This window comes from Desmodus rotundus, chromosome 7 (genome assembly GCF_022682495.2).
Source record: "Desmodus rotundus isolate HL8 chromosome 7, HLdesRot8A.1, whole genome shotgun sequence".
Lineage (NCBI taxonomy): Eukaryota > Metazoa > Chordata > Mammalia > Chiroptera > Phyllostomidae > Desmodus > Desmodus rotundus.
The window spans coordinates 80,783,082-80,809,971 of NC_071393.1; the positions used below are offsets into that span (position 1 = coordinate 80,783,082).

The following is a 26,890-nucleotide window of genomic DNA, read 5'->3' on the forward strand; positions in this document are numbered from 1 at the left end:
GGTATGAGGAAACTTGAGTTAACTGGAGTTAACTTTGAGTTAAGTTCTGATTGAGATATTTCAGGGACTTCCCCAACATTTTGCTATGAAGAGACTTCACACTAGAGATGTTGATTCCTTCAGACTGAGCACTATCCAGTCTGGAGGCAAAAACTGCAATCTTGCCAAAACGCTCATGCAAGTGACAGTGATGTGGTCAGTTAATGAGTCTAGACAAGCCCCTGGCGACATCCACACCTCGCTGCTGCTTGATTGCTCCCTCCTGAGGCCACATCCCAGACTCCAGTTAAAGATACCGTCTGCGCAGTCAGAAATGTCAGGGTTGATGTTATTATGTGATACCCAGTGACATATAGACTAGCAGTGTTAACAGTGGATGGAATGCATGTCAGAATTTCTTGGGTGAATCTTTCCCAGTTGACTTTCACAACAGGCCTGAAGATTTAGAGCAGCAGTTTCAGCCTTGGCTGCAAATTGGAATCACCTGGAGAGCTCTTACAACCAGTAATGGCTGGACCTCAGCTCCAGAGATTCTGAATCGATGGGTCTGAGGTGCAGCCTGGACACTGGGACTTTAAAAATCTCCCTGATGTGGATTCTTTGTAGTGAAAAAGTGGATATATATGAATTAACCAGACTAATACATATATATATATATAAGGGTATTATATTAGGGTAATAAAAAATATAAATATATATATGACTCTAGACAGCCTACACAAATACACATGTTTAAATATACATACATATTTATAAATATAACAAATATATAACAAATAATCCCAAAATATCAGTGGCTAATGTAATAGTTTACTTCTTGTGATTGTGATTGCATATGTGTGTATGTATGTGTACATATATGTATATATATGAGGTATGTCCCGAAAAATTCCACCCATTGTTAATATAACAAGAACAGTTTGCACAACATCGACGTAACCTGGCAGCCAAGGAGAGTGGACTGGAATGCACATGCATGAACAATGATGACTTCACTGTACTAGTCAGCAGGGGCCATAGATGCTGTTGAGAGAGCATGTATACTGTGTGGTCATCACATTCAAAATAACTGAGTGAGTAGAGCAACAAATCTGCATCAAATTTTGCATTAAGCTTGAACATTCCTCCGTGGAAACTATTCGGATGATTCAGAAGGCTTTCAAGCATGATGCAATGAGTGCAGCACAAATAAAAGTGTCACACAAATGTTCTGCTTCAAAGACGGTCAATAATCTGTTGAAAGTGATCCACGTTCTGGAAGGCCTGCAACAAGCAGAACACCTGAGAATGTTGAACATGGATGAGCTGCAATCAACAAAGATCAGTAACTGACAGTGTGAGAACTAGAAGCTGACCTGGGGATTCCAAAAACCACCGTGTCTGAGATTTTGATGCAGGATCTTGGCATGAAATGTGTTGTCGCAAATTTCATTCCACAGCTTCTGCTACCAGAGCAGAAGGAACATCGTGCTGCAGTTGCTAATGACCTGTTTCAAACCGCTACCAATGAACCAGATTTCCTCAAGAAGGTCCTAACCAGAGATGAATGGTGGGTCTATCACTGTGATTCGGAAACGAAGGACCAGTCGTCCCAATGGAAGTCACCTGGTTCTCTAAGCCCAAAAAAGGTGCTGCAAAGTTGCAGAAAGATCAAGACTATGTTAACTGTGCTTTTTGATTGGGAAGGTGTTGTCCATCACAAGTACACCCCTCTAGGCTAAAACAATTAATAAGGAGTACTGCCTCAATGTTCTTTGTCAGTTGAGACATGCAATATGCAAAAATGGCCGTGGCTATAGGCAACTGGTGATTGGCAGCTTCATCACAACAACACACCCACCATGCATCACGTCTCATGCAGAGTATTTTGGCAAAGCATCAAATCACCCAGGTACCTCGGTGCCCCTACAGCCCAGATTTGGCATCCTGCGACTTCTGGCTTTTCCAAAACAAAATCACCTTTTAAAGGCAAGAGATTTCAGACCACTGATGAGATTCAGAAAAATACGACAGAGCAGCTGATGGCCATTCCAACAAAGTATTTTGCAGAGTGTTTTCAACCGTGGAAGAGATGCTGGGAGAACTATGTGAGGTCCCAAGGTGCCTACTTTGAAGGGGACTGAGGCATCATTGTCCTATGTACAATGGTTCTTGTATCTTGTATCTTCTTCAATAAATGTCTCTATTTTTAATATTACATGACTGGATACTTTCTGGGTATATATATATATATATATATATATATATAGCTAGACCTGGAAATGGTATAGCACTTCTTCTATCTTCGTGGTCAGAATCCATCACCCAACCAGAGGAAGTCAGACATCTTTTTATGGACCCAAAAGTGAAAAATGGGGTTGGAGAGCATCTAGTCAGTTTCTGCCATATATCAATACTATGAAAATGTTTATAACTTAATTATTTGGCATATGTTTATGATGCCCTTGTTTACAAGCCATGGGCTTAGAGTTTGTGTCAACACTTAAAGTTAACTTTATAAATTATATTTGTCTTACACTTGTAGAATTAATGAAACTCTAACAAACCTTTCAGCCGTAATTTCAATAAAAATTGTTTTGGGGGGACTGAGTAGAGAGACCCCAGGCTGTCTAACTCTGCTGTAACCCTAGCAGCTCTGCTAGATTTCAGGATGAGTTTCATTTAAACACAGGCATCTTAACTCTAAAAGCACAGTCACCCATGAAAATCATCGTTTCATCACTGTGCGCGGGAGATATGCTAGAATGGTGTTTCTAATTTTGGTGATTCATAAAGATGTAGGTTTGGGTCTTTTGATGTCAAAGGTGAATTCACTACAGAACCATATCTTATTCCTGTCTCCTAGGACTGTGGGAAGTTTAGGACTCCTACCTCTGCCCCTTGCTTCAGAAGCCTGCGAAATCTAACTATGTCCCCACCAAAGACACAACTGGGGCAGAGAGCTGCTTCACCCCTTATTCTAAAGTTCCTGTAGGCTAGACACTGGCTTCATTCACATTTGTCCCTAGTGCTACATGCAGGTGACACAAGGAAAGTGCTCAAAAAATATTTGTTGAGAAAAACAAAGAAAAGGAAGGAGACGAAGAGGTCACATAGAGAGAGAAGAAATGGGTTTTTCCTATTTTCACTTGTGTCTTTACCTCCTCAATCTCATTCACTGATCCATTCAACACATATTAAGTGTCTGCTGTGTGCCAGGCACCAGGCTGCACAATGGAACTATGAGGACAAAGCAGACTCTTGCCACCGGAGGCTCCTATGACATAAGGGAGGCAGCAGTGGGTGACAGGCTCGTGATGAGCATTTGCCGGGGGTCTAGGGAGGTGGGGGAAATGGGAAGCAAAAGGGCTGAGCAAGGTCTGGCTCATTCTCTGCCTGGTCATCACCAGGTTGTCGGAGACCAGAGAGCAGCCTAGATCTTGAATCAGAAATGTAATTTGTAGCTTTACAGGTTCCTATTTTGCTCTCATGTATTGTATCCTACTTGTTCTTTGGTGAAATAAGTACCTGCTGTGTCATCAGAATGCCTGGGGTTTTTAGCCTCAGTTCTCCCTCTTTAAGGTAAGAGACCTTTGGCAAGACAACTGAACTCGTGAACAATGAACATTATAATTACTCAGGACTGAGATGAGATTCAGAGGGACCCTGCTCACAGGTGCTTTTCAAACTAGAGGTGTTAGACTTAAAAATATCTACATCTTATCTATCTATTTATCTATCATCATCTATCTATTGTAGGCCATACTGATCCCTGGGAGCGTGTAGGGAAGGTGTTATTATTAATCCCAAAATACTGGTGAGGAGAACAAGGCTCAGACAATCGAGGAGTTGCCCTCAGCAAATAACTTAGAAAGGGAACTAAGGCTGGAACACGGCATTCTGACCTCAGATTCCCTGCAGCGTCAGGACTCGGGACCCGGTGCTCCCAAGGACCTCAGGACCAGACTTAACTCTCAGCAAACTTTCTTAACAAGACAAGAAGAGGTCAAAATTCTGTGAACCAGGAATCACAGACCCTGAGGGAAAAATACTTGAGACTGAGAGCATCAGCTTTTAGGAATGGTACCCCAGCTTCCACATCCTTTCCCAGGGGATGTGAAGCCAGTGTGGGTGGGCATGACCAGGAGCCGTTTGCTCCCGGGAAGCTGGTTCTGCCGCAGACACTCTCTCGGGCTTGCTGCTTTTTATGAATGCCCCACAAGAGACCCTGCTATGGTCGATCTACAATCATGTAGGAAGCATTGTGGGTCGTGGAGGAGCTTGTAACCCTGCCTGGGATCGCTGGAGCTGGATCCCAGGACTGCCCTAGAGAAGAGCAGTGAATATGCTGATGGGGTATAATCTTGGTGCAGCTGAAGGCAGAGAGGCTGAACAACACATGATGGCGATTTTACATGGTCACGTAGCAAGAAAAAAACACAGACACAAAACCAGCCCAGCCTGCCAGGCCTTTGAAATTTTGACGTGTCAAGGTCCCACTAATCTTTCCTGATAGGTCTGGCCCTCGACCTAGCAGAGCTGTTGGGGACACCCAGAGCAGCGCTCACCATGCAGACACAACAACACAGGCCTGTGACCTCTTTCTGCCAATAGCTGGTGGGCTCAATGGCATGTATGACTATCATCGGGGTGTTTTCAAATGTCTCCATTTCCAGGAGAAGCAAGAGCAGATCATTCGGGTTTGATTTAATTCTCCCCCAGAGAGAATTTTATGTTAAAAAGGAAGCAGATCTCTTCTGATTTCTGCAGCTCCCAGCACAGCTGCAAAGCCCACATCACGTGGGGTATGGAACTCACCCAGGACTGCTGAATGGAGCAGCTGCTCTCTGCTAAGCATTTCTACCTGGGTGCTGCTTAACTTCGAACCTGAGGTAGGATTTTAGAAATACTGAGCGCGATGCCTTCTAGCTGACACTACAACCAACCCTTAAGAGGCAAAAGGGAGCAGAGAGAAGTTAAAGCTGCATTTATTTACAAAATGGGAATAGTCACAGGGATCAAAAATAACAATGCATATTCTTTTATGTGGGATAAAAATGACAATGGAAAGCGAAGAGTTGAGCTATGACTTCATTCCGTTAAAGAGGATGCAGCTTCCACTGTCCACGGGTAAAAATGAAACTGACATCCATTTGTAGAGGTCACAATTCAGGCTTGAACCAAGGATGCAAAACAGCCCATGTCCTAAAAAAAGGTTTATGATGTTGTTTGCCAAAAAACCCATTTTGGATTCATTAGCAGTTAGTAGAAATAACAGATTTTGTGACATTGCCAGGTCCCGCCAAATGTATGCAGGATGTCAACTGTACAAGACCATCGTGTTTACACAGACATTTGTGAGAAAGTCAGAACCTTTCATTGAGACCCCGCCCTGGAAGTGAACCCAGTCGTGGATACATATGGAAATTTGCAAAACAAAATTCACGGCCTTCCTGTTTCTAGTTCTAACTCAGAGTAATACTGAGAACCGTCTCCTAACATATAATGGGAGGCTCACCTTGGGTTTCAAAAAGTAAAATGAAGCAAATTAGTTTGCTTTTTTTTCTTTTTTTGAAACGGAAGTGTTATTTAAAATTGGCAAGGGAGAAATAAAGTGTCTTCAGCTATGTATGTGAAAACTAATCCTTCTCCCAGTAATAATCTGCTAGCATTTAAAATCAATGTCCTTACACCATTTAATAATTACATTTCTGAAGTGCCCTCTAAGAACTATATATTTAACTCAGAGTAAAGTACATTCTGTGGACAAAGCTGACTGTGATTTTAAAACTTCTGAGTTTATAGGTATATTACTTTCAGTGTATAATATTGTCTCAACTTAATTGTCCTTTATTTTGGCTCATCTAATTTACAAACATGATTTCTGAAATTTAACAGTATTTGTAATGGCGGCGTCCAAAGCAGTTTTGGCTGAGTAAAGTGCTATTTGTTGAACAAAAATGTAGTTGTTTGTGCAAGTTTAACATTTCACAGGGCCAGCTGAGTTCATTTCAACCCTACTTACCAAATAGCTATTGGCAAATGAAATGGGTTGGGGGCAGAGACAAGACGTTTTCAAGCTTCTGAGTGATTTACAAAACCAAGTTCTTCAACCATAGAAAGTAAAATCGAGAGGTGACAAACAATTAAAAGGTACAGGTTTAAGTCTCGAGATTAAAAGAGTTCTAATACGAAGAATATTTACAACGGAACAATGAGGAAAATGTTTTGTTACAGTCAGAAACATGGAAAATATGCCGTTGAAAATTGTTGGCTCTGAAATAAATAAAATCCAGACTGAGACTATTAAAAATATCAAAGTGATCTACTATGTGCCAACTCTATTTTCTCCTGTTGTTTGTTATAAAGAAAATCTGTTATTGAACATAATGCAGTTTGGGTTAAATTATCAAGGACATTTTCCGTCTATGCGAACTGCCGTTTACCATATGCTGTATATGCTTCTCTAACAGTCTCAGTGCGCTTCCATCACAGAACCATCGGCACAGCGTTAGAAGGAAATTTTGAGTCATGATTTTAACTTCCTGACCAAGGTACAAATCCTTTCCAAAATAGTCATTTGACTCATCTCTGTTGAGCACCCATTATGAGCAAGATTTTCTGGATGGCAAAATAAGAGATATAAAAAATATTTGAAGATGTTCAGATAGAAGAAAGCATCCTTGCCCATTGGCTGACGTCATGCCTGGATTGAAACCCTCCCACTAGTGACAGGGAAGTTGCCACATTGCGAGGAAACCCGATTTCTCAGAGGTAGCTCCTTAACTAGGCGGGTATGTGCTCCCGGGGCTCCACACCGACTGACTCTGGTTTTGTCTCCTGGAACAACCCCGCTCCGTCTTCTGTAGTTTAGCTCTTTGCAGATTTTGAGACGGCTTGTCTGTGTTCTGCATGCAGCAATCTCGATCACCTTTATTTTCATCACCCTTTACTTTACTGGCCTTCAGGATTTTAAAAATCATTTCATATCATTTGAATGAGCTTAATTGTTAAATATTCAATATTGCACTTAAAATAAAACTGCATTTTCAAGACACAACAATCAGAAAACAAGAGGTATAACCTTCCATTGGATGCAATTTGGAATCATCCCTTTGCAATTAGACCAGCACTGACTAACAACAGATGTTTAGTGGGGAAAGAGGGATGGAACACCTAGAGCTCGCCAGCACTGTGTGTATGTTTGAGAGGAAGGGGTATGATAAATCTTGTGTAATGAAATGCATGTGCTCTAAGACGACTAAACTTGATATTTTAAAGCACTTAAGTCTAATTTAAAAGTCACTAGAGTAATTAGGCTATGTTTTAGAAATAATACTACAATCTAAATTATTTATTGGTGAGAAATAATGCCGTCTTTAGTGAGCTATAAAACAAGAGAGTGACCTAAATTTGTTAAATTTGCTTAGAGAGGTTATACATTTGGCACCTTTAGAAGCTGCAAGTAACAGGCCCAAGATAATTCAAATTCAGGAGACATTCTTTAGCCTCCAAATGGCCCCTCCAATCCCACATCCATGCAAGAACACAAAGCCAAGGGGGACACTAAAAAGAAGAGACTGTTTTATTGTGACATTTATGACATGGACCCCTTGTTGACAAGAATGGCGGAGGGTAATCTTGGCAGGTTGCACAGGTGTGAAGAAGGATGCACTGGTCCTCTGGCTGCTGAGGCTGTTTCCTGGTCCTCCCAGGCCTCCATGCATGTGCGGGCCAGTCACAGCAATTTCAATACCACTCGGTGTACACGTTTAACAAGTCTTTGGTCTTAATAAGCACCATTACAAACCCTCATATTAAGGGCATTATTATTCTAGTTTATAAATGTTTCAATGATAAAAATAGCACGATTACAGTATACACACTCTTAATTTACATGTAATGTATTATACTCATAACTGAGATAAGCTACTGAACTAACTTTGGTTGATTGAAATTAATGAAGTATTTGAGCTGAATACTTGAAATTTGGTTTCTAAGTTGTGTAAATATTACAGTGCATTTATGAATCTAGTTTGAGAATTTACTAGCACCAAATAGATATCAGAAATGGCCAACCTAGTACTTTTATTTGGAGAAGCAAAGTTTAAAAATCTGAAAAAATAGAACAGTCCATCAATTGGAAGCACATTCCTGTGCGTCTGCTAGAAGGATGGCACGTGAGCATGAATGGCCCGCCCCCCTTGGAAATACACATCCCGGTTTTCAAGAATTAACACATACGACAAGGTAGCTTAGCTACACACATGGGAAGCCTGAGAGAGTGGTTGTTTTGAAGTAGGGCGATCACCTGTACCTTGCTTTCAAAATACAAGAACAGTGCTTATTTATAGAAATTGATGTGGTGAAAGATTGTACCTATGATATTAAAATTCTGATGGGGGAAAAATTCAGTTCTACCTATCTATCTTTGTTTTTTAATTATTTGGTCTCTGGATGGTGAATTAATGAAGCAAAATCTGAATTTTCATCTTCAGATTATCACCCAGTTCACCACTGAGGTAGTCTTTGTCATATTTATCTTCTAGCTGATTAAGTTCTTTCTTTTTATAAAGTGGAGTACTGCTGATTTGTAATGAATAGGTTCCAGCCACTGGCTTCTTCTTTGTGAAGTGGAGGTAGCTGATCCCTTCCTTTTGGTTGATTTTAAAGAAGCCGTTTTCATTTCCAGATTCAATCAAGTATCTGTTGTGATTCGTCAGAGTTGTAAGAGCTGGAAGGAGTTCTAGGATTCGGACCTTGTTACTGACGTGGGAAACGTTGAAAGAGAACACGGCTGTCTTCTCAGCATCCCAACTGGCAAGACTCACATTGGCTTCTATCTCTGGATGGTCCTGAAAAGACACACAGTGGTGTGTTAACTAAGGTATATATGCGCCACTTCTTTCCCATAATTAAAAAACAGTCACTCGACTCTCACACTAATACAACTCTCTTCTCAGGTTGTATAAACTATGTTGAAAGGGCATGTTCATAAAACACTTTGTTTAAACCACCAATTTGTGAAATTGGTACACATTTATAATATTAAAAAATATTAGACTTATGCCATGAGAGAGGCAAGTTGAAGTCACTTGTATCTGGAGGCCCTTTAATTCAGGGGTCTCAGAGTGCGGTCTCTGGGCGGCAGCATCCACATTGCCTGGGAATCAATTAGAAAAGCAAATGCTTGGGGCCTCCCAGGACCGAGACCACTGCACCACAAAGCCTGGGGGTGGCTCTCAGAAATCCATTTCAACAAGCCTCTCAGATAACTTAGCTGCACACTCAAATTTGAGAACCACTGTTTTAAAAGATTGTTCTCTTTCCAAAGACTTATCTCATTTCCCAAACCGCAGCGGATGTGTGGCAGCACCAATGCTAAGAGAGAACCAGTCTATTTCAGTTTTGTTCACGGATGCAAAACCATTTCCTCCAAAGGACACACCCATGAACCTACTTCCTGACTCTGATGATCTGCTAATATTCAACGCTTTACACCTGGCTTCTCGCTTGCCTCTCTGGGACCAGATGTGCTGGACTCTCCAGGCCAGGCGCCAGAGGTCTGGGTGAATATCTGTGCGTTTCTGAGTTGACTGAGAGGCTGCAGCAGCCGTAGGCAAAGAAAACCAGGCTGCCTGAGCTCCATGTTGTTTTTGTCTAGAAGCCAAGTTCCCTCACACTCCACATGGCTCTTTTCGGGAGAGGAGCTGCTCGTTTCAGAACTTGGCGTCCCCGGGCAGGGGCACCATGTCACTTCACTGTTCTTCCCACCTGCTGTCCTGGTTTAGACCTTGTCCTTTCGGCAGATTCTGGGTGGGTGTTTGACTTTCTTTTTGGCGAGACAGAGGAAATGAGCAAGTATGTGAAAACCTTCGAATGGCCACTCCCTAAAGACAGCAAGAAACTCCAGAAAGCCCCACAGACTCTGGTAAAATGCAGCCTAGAGCTCAGGGAATGTCTGGATTTTCTCCCCCCGGGTGACTTTTCTCCCTTTAGAGCATCCTTGGAGGAAACCACAGGAATGTGGAAGAGCTTTCTGCAGTAGGTGACATCAGGAGAAGCCACTTCTGACCCACCTCCATGTCGACGGCGTCTGTTCCGTTTGCGCTTCTCCGTTTCCTGCCCCGTTTGGGGTAGCCGTTGATCTTACACTCATAGCAAGACTCTGGGGAGAGTGAATTGTCATCCATTTCTCCGCTGACGGGTGGCTCTGGGCCTCCTCGGCCCATGCCCATTCCAGAAACACAGTGTCTGTGGTAGAAAGTAGCACAGACATTCGTCATTAGAAGTGGCCATAAGGGAGGGGGGTGAGAGTTCTGGTGAAGCCTGGATCCTGCCTGGTGACAGTCAGCCCTTGACTGTATGTAGGACTGGCTGGTTCTGGGAACCATACTGAAGTCTTCTGTGGTTCACCTGTACCTCCCAGTTCCCTGAGTTCTTTGATTTTTTTCTCTAATCTCTTAAGGCCCTATTCTGCATATTGATTTACCCCTTCCTTCCCCAGACCTAGTGAGGCAGGCTGTTTGCAGTACTTATACTGGGGAAGGGACATAGAGTGGAAGCAAGAGAAGAACAGGGAGTGAGGAAAGCCATTGTGATTTGGAAGGTTAAATAAAAATGTCTTCTTTTTATGAAATAGTCTCCCTGGGAGTGAGGAAGGTAGAAGACATCACTGTTCACTCCCTGTCCTCTTCCCAGTAAGTGAATGCCATCACTGCCGCCTTCAGTTCCACCACTACCACCATCACCTCCCTTCAAAACTCTCTCTTCTGAGCAATCTCTCCTATTATCTGACCTCTCGCTTTGGCTGAAGCTGCTGAAGACAGCTCTAGGTGACACCGAGGCTGACTTAGAAATACATTATGAAGATATGAAATGTATAAAATACATGTATCAGACCTTGCCCAACTGTGGGAAATTGTTTCAGGTCATTTAAAACAACTAGGGCCTTTGGCTCTGACTCATGTTAGGCTGGACAAACAAACCCATTGCCCAAGAGAGAACTAATTCAGCTGTTTTTCTTTGCCTTTCAGTTATCAAAGCCAAGTTGTGGAGGGAGGCTTGCATATTTCACAAGTACCTTGTTTTCTTATTCTGCTTACTATTTCATAGTCCACTTGGAATGTATTTACTAGGCTCCCCTTTCAAAATGTGTTGAAATATTTGAATGACTCTAAAAGAATCTTTATTTTGGGGCCTGGTACACTAGTGATTCATAGAGAAGCCAAAACTGGTATAAATGTGTAGATTTCAACTGATGGGTCAAAGTGCAGACCAAATATTATTTATCTCTTTTTCTGTATTAGTTGGCCTACTCTTTATAACCCATCTTCCTTTATGCCTTTAAGATTCAATACACAATGCCAATGAGCAGAATAGTTTCAAAAATATTTTCCTACAGTTTACTGATTCCTACTATTTTCTGCAATTCTGCCAGAGCCCAATACATTTCTTTTCCTCTTCCTTTACCTTGCAATATGAAATGTGTAGAAACAATAAAAATGGGCAAAATGAGCCCTGGCCAGGTGGCTCAGTTGGTCGGAGCATCATCCCATGCAAGAAAAAGTTGTGGTTCGATCCCTGGTCACGGCACATACCAAGGTTGTGGGTTGGATCACCAGTCAGGGCACGTACAAGAAGCAATCAAGATGTATCTCTCACATCAACGTTCCCCCACTTCCTCCCTCCCTCCCTCCTCTCTCTCTAGAATCAACAACGACATCCTCGGGTGAGAATTTTTAAAAATGGATGAAATGGTAACTGTTCATCCCGTGTGTGTCTACATTCACACACCATGATTCAATTATAGAAGGGCAAACCCCAAATTTACAGGCTTTGGTTCCTTTCTCAGAACTCCTTTCCAGTGTTTTCATATCCCTGGAACACCACTTATAAGAAGTGTGACTACAAAGCCCCACTGGCCAGAAGCCAGTGTGGAGTGTCACAATTTTTTGCTGGGAAAATGGTTCTGGCATTAAACTTATAAAGAATGAGTCTCCTGGGAGCCGACACAGACATCTGGGAATCTGTGTCCTATGGCTGGCATTCTGCGCGCTTCCCATGAAGCATTCTTTCTACCTTCAAGTCCACACAGACCCAAAATGAATCGCTTGCCATTTGTGTCAAGAAATCAAAGACCACAAAATTAACAATCTGACAAACACGTGTGTGTGACTGCTGTGAAATATGTAGCTCTGTGTGTGGGACGTACGTGTGTATGAGGGAGTATATGTCTGTATGTATATTTGATGTCTGTGTGTTCCTAATTAAAAAGTTAGAATTTGAATCCTTCGCAGAATAGCCAAAACTCAACAGACATCCAAGTCTAGATTAACTCAGCATGGAAAAAGACCTAAACTTTGACAAGTTACCACCAAATTTTTTGAACACTGAGTAAAACAATAGGTCTTTCCTGTCCCAACTCACACACATACAATGCAGTGAAGTACTTTACCTGGAAAATATAATAACTATTTTAACTCTCAGTTTAATACTCTTTTGGTAATTTTAATGTAAATTCAAGTCCAAAATGTAAAACATTTTAAAACCATAAAGGACCTCATGAAACATATCTTTTTGATCTATCCTAACAGGAGTTGGACAAGAAGGCATTTTAGGTTAAGACAGAACCCTGCTTTCCCAGGAAGAAAGTGAATCAGCAACATGCTACGTGAGCCCGGCTCTGTCATGGGTCAGCCGTGTTTCCTGAGAAATGGATCACTTCCCAACCAGATGTGAAGATGAGGAGAATGAAATAGAGAAGTCATATACTGAGGCATTTATAGTGCAGCTTCATTATTTTGTTTGATGTTCTATACATTTCCAGACATCTAGATGGAGTCCCCTTTCAAATAAGACATCCTAAACCTTCTGCACAGCTAACTGGAATTAGCTCAAGGATTATAAAATGTATCATCCTCTTCTATGAGAACAGGTCATTTTGAGTTAAATGTACTTGACTTTATCATAAATGAGAGAGCCTCCACTCAGGACCACAAACAGCAGTGCTTACCCTTGGCCAATTCGGAAGTAACCTGGCGGACAGCCACACAGGTAGCCGCCCTCCGTGTTGGAGCAGCCATAACTGCAGGGGGCCTGTGAAGAGCCACACTCGTTGATGTCTTGGCACCCTCCGCTGAACTGCTCGTACTGGAAGCCTGCAGGACACATGCACTTGTAGCTCCCCAGGGTGTTGTGGCAGGAGGCCCCTCCGCAAATGTGAGCACTGAGGCATTCGTTCTCATCTGCAGGAAGAACCAGAAGACAAGGCGTATGGCATCTTGGCCAGAGGTTTCCAGTGAGGAGTCTGGGCCAGGCCCCTTGCTGCCAGCCAGCTGGCCCTCGCTATGCTCTCAGGAAGGTAAGGCAGGTAGAGGTGGCTGGGATGGGGAGAGGAAAAAGAGAGAAAGATATGGAAATGGATGCGGGCTTTTGTCAAGTGGCAAACAAGTGTGGCCGACAAGGTCAAATGCATCAGGTGGAGCACAAGAGAGGCTGGCATTCTGAGGACCGACAGGCCTCAATTTTCATATGAAGCCAGCAGCAGTATGTTCTGCTCCACATGAGCATCCCAGGAAAGCCATGGGCCTGGTTCATAGCTAAGGTTCAGGGTTCAGGGTGGAAGGGAAGGAATCCCGCAGTTCTCTGTGCAATGGAATGACTTTCTTCAGAGCAAAGACCAACCACATGCCTGGAGGCTGCTTTCCCAGTCCTCCTTTCTCAGGATGTGAAGGGCTGGCAAGGGCTGACATCCTGCAGAAAGTGTCTGCCCCACTTGGACTTCCTTTTCAAAAATCTGCAAAAGCCCCCTGGTGCTTGTCCTGGGGATGAATAATATCTTTTGGTATGTCTGCTCCCATCTCTGAATGGGCCCCCCTATGCAAACCAGCCTTCCATCCAGAGAGTCTGGGCCATGTTAAAGCTAAGGACTGCTGGAAGAGATTCGTGCAAGCTTCATGAGCAATAATTCTGGAAAACCCACGAGAGAGACAGATGGTGCAGATTGGCTACCCACAGGGACCTGCCAAGTCTGATAGTAATAAACAGGAAAAAAAAATCTGACTTTGAAAAAATAAAGTGGAAGGGAAAGAGCCTTGAGTTTCTCATTATTTCTAATTTATACTTTTGGGAAATATCCAGTATATTTTTATAGACCTGCCTTGGTGGGGCAGGTGGGAAGCTTGCTGGTAAGACAGTTGTGAATTGCTGCAGCCCATTCTCAGGCATATGTTCATTTCAATGCAGGTAGATGAGCCTTCTCCTCACTCAGCAAATATCAATACTTCCAATGAAAGGGAGGAGGGAAAAGGTAATTCCTACTTATTGGATGCCTGCTGCCTGACAGATGGGATACTAGGTACTTCACACTCGTTTCCTCCCCTCCCTAGCAATCCCAGACATGGGGTCATAATCCTGTGTTACAGATGAAGACAGTGAGGCTCAGAAAGCGGCAGCGGTGGCGGCAGCGTACAGCGCACCCAGGTCTGTGTGACCTCAACGGCCGTGGGTCTGTCTTTAAGCCACGATGTTTCTCGAGGGACTCGTGTCCATTTAAACTGGTACTTCCTTTCTCCTTTAGCTGGCTTTACCTTATTTGCTACACACAGAAAACTTTACATCTTAGAAATGTCTTTTCAATCATTTATAAAGAATAAGATTGCTTCTAAGAAAACACCTGTTAATTAAATTAGGAAAACAGATGAGTAAAAGTGCCGGGCGCAGTGTGCTTGCACGTACGTCGGTGGGCGGAAGTGAGCGTGCAGGTGTCGGTGTGTGACGCAGAGTTTGTTCTTGTGTTATTCTTTATTGTTGTACTCGTTTCCATACAAACAGCAGTAAACTTACTTTTGCCCACCCCTGTATATATAACATTCATATTCCCTGCCTCCCTCCCCCGCTCCCTTCCTCCTCCCCTCCCTGTCTCCATCCCTCCATCTTTCCTGTGGGCGGTTACAGGGAGGAGTAGATACACAATAAGAAAGTCATTCATCGAGCAGCCTGCTATGGCTCAGTGCCTAGCTCTGAATCTGCTTGAGGACCCTTTATATCCAAGGGCTCTCAAGTGCCCACTCGAGGTCACTTAGGCTCCACGGTTATGAAATATGCCATTGTCTGTGTTCTCTTACCCGTATTTTAAATTAGAGATGAGGTGTGCAATAGAGACCAGTGGAGACTGGGGACACCAAAGAGCGAATGAAGAACCAAGGTGTGTGCTTTGGTGGAGAGGGTGGCCCTGGCCTGGTCGTCTTCTCCTTGCCCATCTCCAGACTTCCCAGCTGCTCTGTGTCCCAGGGGGCTGTGTACAGAGTGCCAGCAGGCTCCTCTCCCTTGTCCTGTGCTTTTGGTTGGGCTCGGCCCCTTGTTTCCTGTTGGGACTAGGACTGATCAAATCTCTAAGGCATGGGTTTATGTGAGGAAAGACCTGTCAATAAAGAGCTTAGATTTGTTCTGTTTTTCCCCCACTAAGAGGCAGAAATAGAATCAATGGTTTAAAGTTAGAGGGAGGAAAAGTTCATTCTCCATGAAAAAGACATTTCTAAGAATTAAAGTTTTCTATACATAGATTGGCCTACCTTGGGAGAAAGTGAGGGCCCTTCAAGTTGGTATTTAAGTCAAACTTGGATGACTAAGTAGGTAAGAGAAGGGTTTGCATGTTCGGAATAAGGTCAGACTAGATTATCTCTACGGTTCTTTTTAACTCTGAGCATCTATCTGTGTTTCTATAAATATCTATTCCAGTCAAGAACTTTCCCCGCCCCTTTCATATCCTTTACTATTTATTTTACTTTTTTTTTTCCTCCCAGAGAATGGAATAAAGTTTAAATTATACTTGCTTATCTGGGTTTGGATTGGTATCTTTTGGGCATCGAAAATTCTCAAACCTCTTCTTGCTTCTTAATCATTTGTCTGTAACTCCCAGCCAGGGGGTGCTCTTCTTGGGGCCACAGGAGAGCCCCTGAGCAACTGGGGCATGGCCTGGACTGAGGGTAGGGAGTGGAGGGAAGGCCCAGGCGGGGTAGACCTCACCTATCTTATCCTTTCTCCGCAGCTCTAATTGCATTCAAGGAACCCACATAATAAGGGCAGACACTCAACAAAGCTCACTCTGAAAGTTCTGCACAAAGTGTCAAAATCTGGTGATTAAAATCCAAGACCTCCCTGAGCTGATGACGAAAGTATTTTTTATTAAAGCCAGACAGCTGGTCAGCAAGACGTGCGGTCTAAACTCCTCCAGCACTGTGGTCATTTTTGCCAACGCTACTCACTCCTGCAAAATTGTGTCTTGTTAGGAATCAAACCAGATAAGAGAGACGCAGTTCTGATAAATGGAAACACCCCAAATGACGTATCTTTATTTGGAGTGAAGCGAAGCATCGCAGTGCAGAGCAGCCACCTCCACTCCCCCAGCCCAGAAACAGGAATTCTCTTGTCTTTGCCAAGGAGGACTCTGTACCCAAGAGTGTGGCAGCTAGAACAGGTCACCTGAGCACCGCGCTTGCAGTGGCTCTGCGGATAATTCTGAAGTGAAAAAACAAGTGGCCGTGACGCCGGAAAGACAGCCCTACATCAGGCGGTGAGAGCCCTGGGGCTCTGGTTCCAGACATGTCACAAGAGAACTGGTGTCGGGACAGAGTACTTTCCTCCCTGGTCTTCTGGGTCCTCAACGGGACAACAGAGAGCCTGGGCTGCTACACGGATCCGGGGTCCCTCTAAACTCACAATGTTTGGATTCTCTGATGTGCTTTAAGAGTTATTTTCCCATGACATTGTGCAATCAAAAATGACACAATTTCAATTTAATGAGAGAGCCTGTGTGTCTCCCTTAATTTTCAAAAGAATTTAGCAATCCTGAAAGAAACTTGCTGTGTCTGCTGCTTGCCCTTTGCCCCAAAGATGTGTAGAGCTGAATGGAACCAGTTCTGCACCTTCAGGCCAAGAGTCGCTCATAATAGCCTCGGGCTGGCTGAGATTTTCCAGTCAGAAGTAGGCTCTGGTTAGCCCCTGATGTGAACAGAAGTCAAGGGTGAGGACTAGTGATGCAACAGAAGGGCGGGGCAGGGGGAAGGGATATTGGGAGTCAATAAATTAACTTAAAACATTTCATTTTGAGCCCTGGTCAAGTAGCTCAGTTGGTTAGAGCATTGTCCCAATATGCCATGTTCGTGGGCTTGATCCCTGGTCAGGACACATGCATGAATCAAGGAATGAATACATAAATAAGTGGGACAACAAATTGATGTTTCTCTCACTCCCTTTCTCTATCTCTAAAAATCAATCAATAAAACAAACTTTAGAACAGTGGTGTCAAACCTATTTTCACCGGGGGCCACATCAGCCTTGCAGTTGCCTTCCAAAGGGCCAAAAAAATTTTAGGACTGTGTAAATGTAACTACTCCTTAGCCGTTAAGGAATTGAAGTTATATTCAGCCTTTCGAAGGCATCCATGAGGCTGGTGCGGCCCCCGGTGAAAATGAGTTTGACACCCTGCTTTGGAAGATTTCTTTCAAATGCCCTGATGTGCACTCTATCATTATTCTTTTTCTTATTTTGCTATTTTACAAAGGCTGTAACTTCCCTCTGGCTTCAACCAGGTCAGGGCAGTTTTAAACGGGTATCTGTTGCTTCCATGACAAGAGTAAGTTTTCAGAAAGAAAGCAGCATTTTGGCGCACAGGCACTTACAGCCGCTCACGTGGCTAACGAGGTAAGAGCACTTACCGACACACTGGTTCCACTGGTAGTGCTGCAGGTAGCCCTGCGGGCAGCTGCACCTGTAGCCCCCGATGATGTTCTGGCAGCCGTGCTGGCAGCGGTGGTTTCCCTCACACTCATCCACGTCTGAAAAAGGAGGTGGAGCCGCCTTTAAGCCACATCCCCACTTGTCTCAGAGGCACTCTCTGAAGCAACATTTTTATTCATGCTAAAGCGAAAGGCAATTTTAATAAGAAATCTGATCCCTAAAAAATTATTCTGTGGTTTTTTGTTTTTCAGTTATCATTGATATACGATATTATATTAGTTTCAGGTGTACAACATAATGGTTATTACTTATATGACTCAAGTGATCACCCCAGTAAGTCTAAAACCCATTGACACCATAGGTAGTTATTACAATATTACTGATTATAGTCTCTGTGCTGTAATTTACATCCCCATAAGTGTTTTTATTTTAAAAAATTCTTCTTCTGCCCTGGCTGGTGTGGCTCAATGGATTGAGTGCCGGCATGCAAACCAAAGTGTTGCTGGTTCGATTCCTAGTCAGGGCACATGCCTGGGTTGTAGGCCAGGCACCCCCCCCAACCCAAGAGGGAGCTCTCAAGAGGCAACCACACATTGATGTCTCTCTCCCTCTTTCTCCTTCCCTTCCTAAAAATAAATAAATAAAATATTTAATAACAAGAATTATTCTATCACCCAAAACTTTAAAAATATCTACTCTGGATATTTTGGTAAGCCCAAGGAGAAAATACATTCAGATATCCCTGAATGTTTTATTTATAGTAAAGTCTACAAATAAAAATGATGAAGAAATTAGTGCAAAGTATAAAGGCATTTTATGGGTAAGCAGTGTAAATTATTTATATTTGCTAACTTGTGCCAGAATTAGAATCCAAAAAATGTCAATACAGAGGTAAGATGCTAAAAAAGAATTTAAACTTTTAATTATATATTATCAGAGGAGTTTTCTTCATATGTTTAATCCACATTGGGAGAATCCTTTTATGACTCTGAATCCAGTGACCAGAAAATTAATGAATAAAATTCAGGAATTTAGATAGTTTTCCTGACTAGGTCATTCCTTATTAGACTAAATTACTAACTGGGCATAAATACCTAGGAAAAGCATGTGTTGTAGACACAATCGAGCATGAGAACAAAAGATGGGATCTCTAAGGCAAAACAAGCAAACCAGGCAAAACATTTCCCATCCTCACTTGGGTGTCCCCCTTGTGCTCAGTTGTGATAGCACCTAGAGGACCATGATGAAGCTGTTGATGTCACACAGGCCACCTCACGAGGACCCACCAGCTGCATCAAGCTGAGGACCCTACTCACCTTCACAGCTGGCACCACTCTGATCCAGAGAGAATCCCCGCTGGCATTCACAGGTGAAGCTTCCGGGAGTATTCTGGCAAATGCCCTTAGAGCCACACAGGTTGATGTCAGAGGAGCATTCATTGTTATCTATAAGAAACAGAGTGGGTAACGGGGAGGGGGGTGTTAAAATTCCCGTAAGCTCTCTTTGTGTTATTTCAAAGGCAGAGAGGGGGATGATTCACATAGAGAAGACCAAGAAAAGTCTGTAACTTTTTCACATGTGCATGTTCACATGCACATACACACATACATGTACTCCCATGGTTTTTTTTTCCCCCTTGAGTTTTGTCTTATTCCAACAGCAGAACTTAAAGGCACAGCTACCTCCCACAGAGGGTCTTTTCCTCCCCCACTTACCGATGCAGGCCGTATGGTGTTGGGTAAAGCCAGGAGGACATTTACACGCAAAGCTGCCAATGGTGTTAACACACAGGAACTGGCAATTGTGCTGCTTAGTTGCACACTCATCGAGATCTACAAGAAAATGCAAGACGGGCATTGGGGTCGAGCACACAGCCCAGGCCGTAGAGGCCACCCTAGGAAGAAGCTCTGAGTTTTCACTTCTAGGTCTTCAGTGACCCGGGCCACAACAGGGCCACAGCAAACGGCTGGGAAGAGCCCCGGAACGAAGAGTTGGAAAAATACGTGGTCTCGATCTAGATTGAAAAATGTAGCTCTCTGGGGGACCCAAGGAAAAGCCAGTTCCCTTTAGTTATTTCTTTCCTAAGGAATGTGGGAATTCCTCAGGAAAGAAATTTCAGATAAGTTTTAAGAATTTCAGAAAAGTTATAAAAGACTAGGGATTCTCAAAAATTTCCAGAGCATTGACAAGATCTATTCAAGTTGAAATGTGAAAAGAAATGTTGAAGCTGGAAGTTTGTTCACTTAGTTCTTTTCTGTTTGCTGTTTTTATTCTGCTCAAATGAGGTGGTCAACCAAACCAAACAAAGCTGACTTCTTTGTTTAGAGATCCTCCTTGGGATAAAACAAAATTGAGCAATAGGGAAGGAACAAAAGGAAAGAAAAGTACTCATTCCGTTAAGCTAATAGCAGTCTAAAAAACTGCCTACAGTATTTTCCCAACATTATTCCCCCCAAATCCTCCATAAAATCCATAAAATCCTCTGCTCTGACCAGGACTCTGTCCTCACTGCCAGAACTTCAAGGCTCGTTCTCAGCTCCACTGCTATTACTAATATCAGGAGAACAAAGTATGTTTCAGCTTTTAGTTGAATATTAACTTAAAAAAATAGCTGTAAATTCAGAATCAATCCTTCCTTCCTTCCTTCCTTCCTACCTTCCTACCTTCCTTCCTTCCTTCCTTCCTTCCTTCCCTCCCTCCCTACCTTCCTCCCTCTCTTCCCCTTTCCTATGATTTTTTATCACCGCACACAGAGCTGTGCTGAGAGCTGCAGACCAGTGCCAGTTGCTGGCTAGAAGAACACCTGGAGTGGATCTCAAGTGACAGAACCCCTCCATATTTCTCCTAGTGCTGACTTCTCTTAAAATGGAGCCAACCCTGTGCTCCCTTCACCGCTGGGGGGTGCTGTTTCTGCTTTCCTGGTTTCTGTATTATTGACAGCTGTGTGCCTCCTGCCAGCATGACCCGAAGGGCCTTGCTAGAGCACCATCCATGCTTGCTGAAGCTCACCTGCAAACAGGTGAAGGAGATGACTCAGTGATTTCTTACACTATTTTATAGCTATGACACATTCAGAACAGTAACACTGGCTGTTCTTACCTCCAAGAACATCTTCTCTCCTGCTTATCTGGATCCTACCCATCTCTCAGGGGGACGTGCTGGTCCCACATTCCCCTGGGCCCACCCTTCTAGCCACTTTCCTCTCACTTCAGTAGTACATGTATCTGCATCACTCATTTTGAAATCCAGTCATATATGCCAAGTATGTAGAAGAGTTTAGACCTTCGAACTAAAATAGGGGAAAGGGACTTGTGTTGTAAGTGAATCTGTAAAAAATCATATAGCTATTTTTACATTTCTAAAACCACAAAAAGAGAATTACTGATGCTTTTAATCATTTGTGAAAGAACTTAATTACTACCATACATTTAATTTTCATGTCTCATCTCTTAATTGCTATAAACTTTTGAGGATTTTCTGCCCTCATGGCTTAGAAAAGTACTACAAATTTGTTTTGCTTGTTACAGAGAGAAAATTTCCCCCTGGATTTGGTTCTTCATTTATGTGAAAACATTCATGGCTCTGAGTGATAGCCTCACGCTGCCCACAGCCCACTGTGCAGCCCAGATGCCAAGTCAGTTCATGCTTGAGAAGAACAAAGCTATGGGCAGCTCTTCATTTAAGGTAGTCAGAACTTTTGAGTAGATGTCTCACCTGCAAGTAACAGGAGTACATAAAAATCTGTGCTGCACAGGAGAACCTCGGGCCATTGTCCATTACATCATCCTGTGTCACCGGCTTCTTAACCCTCTCCCTTCCAGCAGACACGGGGAAGGGCATGAAGGCCCCACTTCTCTCCACTTCCTTAACTCCCTTTATTTCCCTTTTCCTCCTTCACCATTCCGTGTCAGAATGCTCTAACTGTTGTTCTGCCATCTGGTCTACCTCCTCCAAATCCCTCATTTCCCAAATTGTCCTTAAGTGTCACTCCCATGTACTAGTCACAAAGTGTACTAATTCTCATTTTGGGGAAATCTGGTAACAGGAGTTCGTTTACATCAACAGAATTTTGCAAGAATTCTGGGTTGGTGAGGGATTTCTGCATAGGCTTTGGCTGTTTCTTAATTCTTTGTGAAATTTGTCTCAGATAAGCTCCTGGAGGGCAGAAATGGCTCTACTTTGCAGAACAAGAGCCTAGACAAAGTGCTCACTTAGGCACCATGTCCTCTGGGTTCACGGCACCGATTAGTAGGAGGCTGGATTCTGCGGGAGACCTAGGCTATTTAGCTGTTGAACAGTCCGACTACACAAATGCAACAAACAGAAAGCAGAAAGGAGGTAACCAAGTAGGGATCCACCATGCGCCAAACCTTGTAGAACCAGTCCTGCTGTCTCTGAGCCCCTCAGGGATGGTGCTCACCGATGCCTGCTGGGCAGGCAGTAAGGATGGCTGCTGCCACTGGTCCTCTGCCATCTCCCTGGCCTCAGCCTCTCTGCCTTCAGCTTGGGGAGCCTCCATGGAGGCACTGACCCCAGGGAAGCACCTCTTGCTGTAGAGTCTTTCCGCAACCTTGTGCTCAGGAGGCAGGGGAGTGGGGGAAGGCACATTCTACTTTACCTTTGCAGCTCCTCCCATCATCCTGCAGGATGTAGCCTTTCGGGCATGAACACTGGTAACTCCCTTCTGTGTTTTTGCAGATAAAATTGCAGGGTTTGGGAGCCTGGTTGCACTCGTTCAGATCTATGATCAAAGAGAAGCAGTGTGAATGCCTGTCTAAAAAGATACATAAATACTCAATACCCACAAGGCTAACAAAGAAATTTTGTTTTGAGAAAAGAAAAAGTAAACTCTGTGTAGTCTTTGATCCTTGTCTTACGTTTTCCTTTGAAATTATATAGGCTTTTTAGTTTTTGTGTTTTTTTTAGTTTGAGGATTTTATTTTTGTGCCACAGTCTACAGTTTCTGCTTGGGTTACTAAACCACCAGCAATGGAGCGCTCACCTACACAGGCCGTCCCAGTGATGTCCGGAGTGTAGCCAGTCTTACAGATGCAGTGATAGGACCCTCTGTCGTTGATGCACTCCCCATTCCGGCAAACGTCGTGGATCACCTTGCACTCGTCGATATCTGCAATTGAACAAGTAGAAACTAGAATAAGAAAGGCAGTAAAATGGACAACCTTCACGTGCAGGGGTCACGTCAGGGTGAGTACCAACAACCTGTGTTACTGTATTATGAACCTAAGAAATTAAACCAAAAGGATGACAGCCTACGCCTTACACGTAATGGTGACTACATTGAAGGGCAAAGACCTACTTTATCAGACTGCAGTAATAAACGAATCAGGCTAGGATAAAACTTTAAAAATAATTTTCCTTCTAAACTGATACTCTTTCCCCCCGCAGGGTCCATGGGACAACTGCCTCATCGAGACACATTCATTAGCTCCGTGCGTGTCTCATGCCGTCAGGCTTATGTCCCGCTGGCGTTCCACAGGCGAATCACAGCACTGGATCCTTTCGACAAGGGAATTCCGCTTTTTTATGACATGGCATAAACAAAATAAGAAGAAAAGTTCTTTTCTATGCTTTTTGTTGCGTTTAAAGTTAATCCTGAAAAACATCAAATTGCATACCACTGGGGAAATTGACTAAACCTCACTCCTTCGGTGAGGAAGGCCCAGGGCTCGGGGTGGATTCCTGGGCCGAGGTTTTGCGACCTGCTCAGGAAGAGAGACCCTCACTCTGCTGCACCAAGGGAGAGAGAGTTGATCGATACGCACTGTCCAGCATTAAAGCCACTGCCCTCCCCACCTTGACCCCTCTATCTCCTTACTGCTTGGTGGGGGCGGGGGGCAATACCAAGGAAGTTCTTAGCTTTTGAATTGCCGAGTAACCATTTTATACCAACAGCTGATATTTTTCCTGAATTTTTCAAGTTCACTCTGAGATACAATTAGCATACCCTCATTGGTCTCAAGAAATGAGTCGATCCCACCACTTCATTTTATCCTCCGAAGAACCATGAGTTTGCTTTGGTCATCCCATCTAACCTATCCATTTATCACGTCCTGTTCTGTTACTTTACCTTTAACCACGTCTTTCTAACACAAATCCTGTCTCTTCCGATCCCCTCCCCTTCCGAGGACCTCTCTCCCCTCTCTCTTACGAAACTAAAAACAATTGCAATTACTGTTGCTGGACCTGGAAGTCTTCCTCAGAGCTGCCTCGGGCGCTTCAGCAGCCTCCTCCTGCCTCTCGTGTTAAAGCAGCTGTGCTTTTCTAGAGGCTACTGTGTGTTCTGAACATCAGTATTATGTACATTCCAGTCCATCTTAAGAGTTAAAGTACACAGTGGTATACTAGTTAAGGAATTTAATGAATATTTATTACAACGTTTATGTAAAAATTATATTCTGAGTAACCAACAACACATAACAAACTTTTGTTTAAAATGTTGAAGAGTCCTTCTAATGCAGAGGCAGGGACCCAAGCACACCCAACTGAATCAGGTGGACCAGGGGCACTTTGGTGACACGGCCTTGGATGTCTAAAATCCCATAATGAAGAGTTTTTGTCAGCCTCAACTGTACAACTCAGCCTAGGTTCATACTGTAGATTCCATGCTTTCACCTGTTTTTCATACAGCAAACAAACACATTCCCCGCAAATATTTCTGAACTGAATGAAGTCCCCGCTCCATTAGCCATAAATCAGAACAAAGGGAAGTACCTGCTCCATTGGTCATAAACCCTCGGCCATGGGGGCAGAGCTTCTTGAAAGCCACAGTCCCCTGGAAAGGGCAGATCTCACAGTGGGGGCCCCAGCCTCTCCCGCCATCACAGCAGCACTCAGACTTGGTGACAGGGTTCCTGTTGCTCGAGCCGATCTGACACATGTTCTGGAGCACCTCTGTGAAGCAGTACCCTTCCCGGTTGTCTGGAAGGGACAGTCGATCGAAAAGAGGATTTTAGGACTTTTTATGAGCACAGCAAGGTATCAAAAATTTGGTCAGATATGAAGCCCCAAAGGGATGTAACACTTTACCCTGCGTGAGAAGGAGCGAGAAGGGGAAGCTGGAAACTGCAGTAAGACAGAAAGGATGGCATCTGAGGAAACAAATACGAAATGCAGTAAGCAGGCAGAAAGGCATTGGTCTAGCCAAGGTTACAACTCTATCTGCTCCCAGAAGCAGGGGGCAATAGTCATGCTGCAGAGAGAGAGAGACACAGAGAAACACAGGAAACATCCTGAGCACCAGGGGTTTACAAAGGCAGCCGAGAAAGACATTCCAAACAAGTGATTTGGTGATACAAGCAGCAAAGGAAGAAATGAGCTGCAGGGTGGTGCTCAGCCCAATGGGCATTCAGTCCTTAAGTCATCTCTAAAATATGAACATTTTTAACCTCCCCTCAAATTTTGACAATCTCTATTATTTCAAACAAGAGATCTGGGTTTCCAGCCTCCCCGTGTGGAGGCCGGGGCTCCAAAGGCATGCCGCTGCCCGTACGCACCGAGGCACTCGTCCTGGGTGGGGCTGGCCGTGAAGCCGTCGTTGCACTCGCAGGTGTAGCTGCCCCGGGTGTTGAGGCAGCGCCCATTCTCGCAGATCCCCCGCTTGGTCTGACATTCATTCTCATCTGTGTGGGTTCAGCGAAGGACCGAAAACAAGAGCAGTCATCTGACCGCTGTGTACAAGAATGGATTCTTTCTTCTTTAAAAAAATTTAGTTTGTGAATACTAGGTAAGCTATTCACATGGTTCCAAACACAAAAGGTACAAGAGTGTCCTCAGAAAAATTCTCCCTTTCTCCCCATGCCCCAACCACCAATTCCCTTCCAGGGAGACAGCCACGTTACTGCCAGTTTCTAAAGAGTCTTCCCAGCAGTGAGCTGCACACAGACGAACACACACACGTCTGCGCGTGCGCCTCTGCCCTTTAAACAACACACTCGATGGCACTTCTGTGCACTTAACACACAGATGGTAGCACTTACGTGCACTGAGTCTTTCACTTAATAAAGTCTGGAGCTTTCTGTATCTGTACATAAAGAAGATTCTCAAAGGATTATTTCAAATGAAGGAAGAAAATTCTTCATTTTTAAATCAGCAAGTTAAAGAAATATTGCAATACTTCATTAGAATAATATCTGTGATAGTTATGACCTACCTAATGGAGTTTGTCTAGACTAACCTTCGATTCAATATAGATTACGTTTACCGTAACTCTTTGACAATGTTATTAAGAAACAGTTTAGTCTCCCAGGGTTAGAGAAAAGCATTAAGGTAGTTGGACATTCTTAGAGTTGTCTGATGATCACTTAGAAAGATCACAAATAATGTGCATAGGTGTATCCCTCTGAGAATTGTCCCCAACCCCCGAGGCAGAGATCTCAAGAAGAGAGGCAGAGAGTTGGAAGGTAACATCCAGAGAGCGTTAAGACAGGTTTGAAATCCCAATGCCCAGACCAGTTAAATCAGAATATCTGGGGCAGACCCTGGGCTCTCCGGGTGACCCCAATGTGCAGCTGAGGGTCAGAGCCACAGATCCCAGAAGGCCCGGCATGTGACCTTTAGTCCACACAGCACTTTTTCTGTGCTTCTAAAGTCTGCTCTTTAATCACTCTTTCATTCTGCATCTTACAGAGTAAGGGGACAGTGAGGTTTTTAAGAGGCTTGATGGACAACATAAAATATGTGAGCTAATGTCAGGGATTATTAAAAAGGAAAAGGATGCATGTGGGAGTTCTCTAGTAATTTTCTCCTGTATTTTTTTTGTCTAAAGCAGTGGTCAGGAAACTTTCTGTGGGTAATAGTAATATTGTAATATTCTTATACAACATATAGCAAATGTGTCAGGCTTTGCAGGCCACATGGTGTCTGTTGCAACTGCTCTACCCCGCTCTGCCATGTGGCACGGAAGCAGCCATGGACAAATAGAGAATGAATGGTTAGAGCTATGTTCCCATACAACTCTGTTTACAGAAACAGGCGGTGGGCTGGCAGGCTGGGTTTGAACTTCATGCTGTGATTTGTCAACCCCTAGTCTGACGCTATGGTTTTTAATGCTGGATCCACATTATAAAACCTGGGAAAGCTTTAAGACACCATTGCCTGGGACCCACTCTAGACAATGCGAGATTCTCCAGAGGTAGATCTCACTGGTTTA

The 26,890-nt window shown here is 43.7% G+C and overlaps 1 protein-coding gene across 2 annotated transcripts in view; it reads right to left on the reverse strand.

Annotated features, from left to right (window-relative positions):
- Window positions 1-7,541: 7,541 nt before the first annotated feature.
- FBN1 (fibrillin 1) overlaps window positions 7,542-26,890 on the reverse strand; it is a 225,546-nt gene continuing 206,197 nt past the window's right edge. The window contains exons 57-66 of one of the 2 annotated variants that reach the window (XM_024567296.3): window positions 25,236-25,361; window positions 24,454-24,660; window positions 22,724-22,849; window positions 22,340-22,462; window positions 19,437-19,553; window positions 19,038-19,166; window positions 17,700-17,819; window positions 12,995-13,226; window positions 10,059-10,233; window positions 7,542-8,834 (exon numbers count right to left, since the gene is read on the reverse strand). In XM_024567296.3, the coding sequence (XP_024423064.3) occupies window positions 8,445-8,834; window positions 10,059-10,233; window positions 12,995-13,226; window positions 17,700-17,819; window positions 19,038-19,166; window positions 19,437-19,553; window positions 22,340-22,462; window positions 22,724-22,849; window positions 24,454-24,660; window positions 25,236-25,361 (1,745 nt within the window). In that variant the 3' untranslated portion in view covers window positions 7,542-8,444. The remainder of the gene's footprint in view (window positions 8,835-10,058; window positions 10,234-12,994; window positions 13,227-17,699; window positions 17,820-19,037; window positions 19,167-19,436; window positions 19,554-22,339; window positions 22,463-22,723; window positions 22,850-24,453; window positions 24,661-25,235; window positions 25,362-26,890) is intronic. The other variant, XM_053928326.1, reaches the window with a different exon arrangement.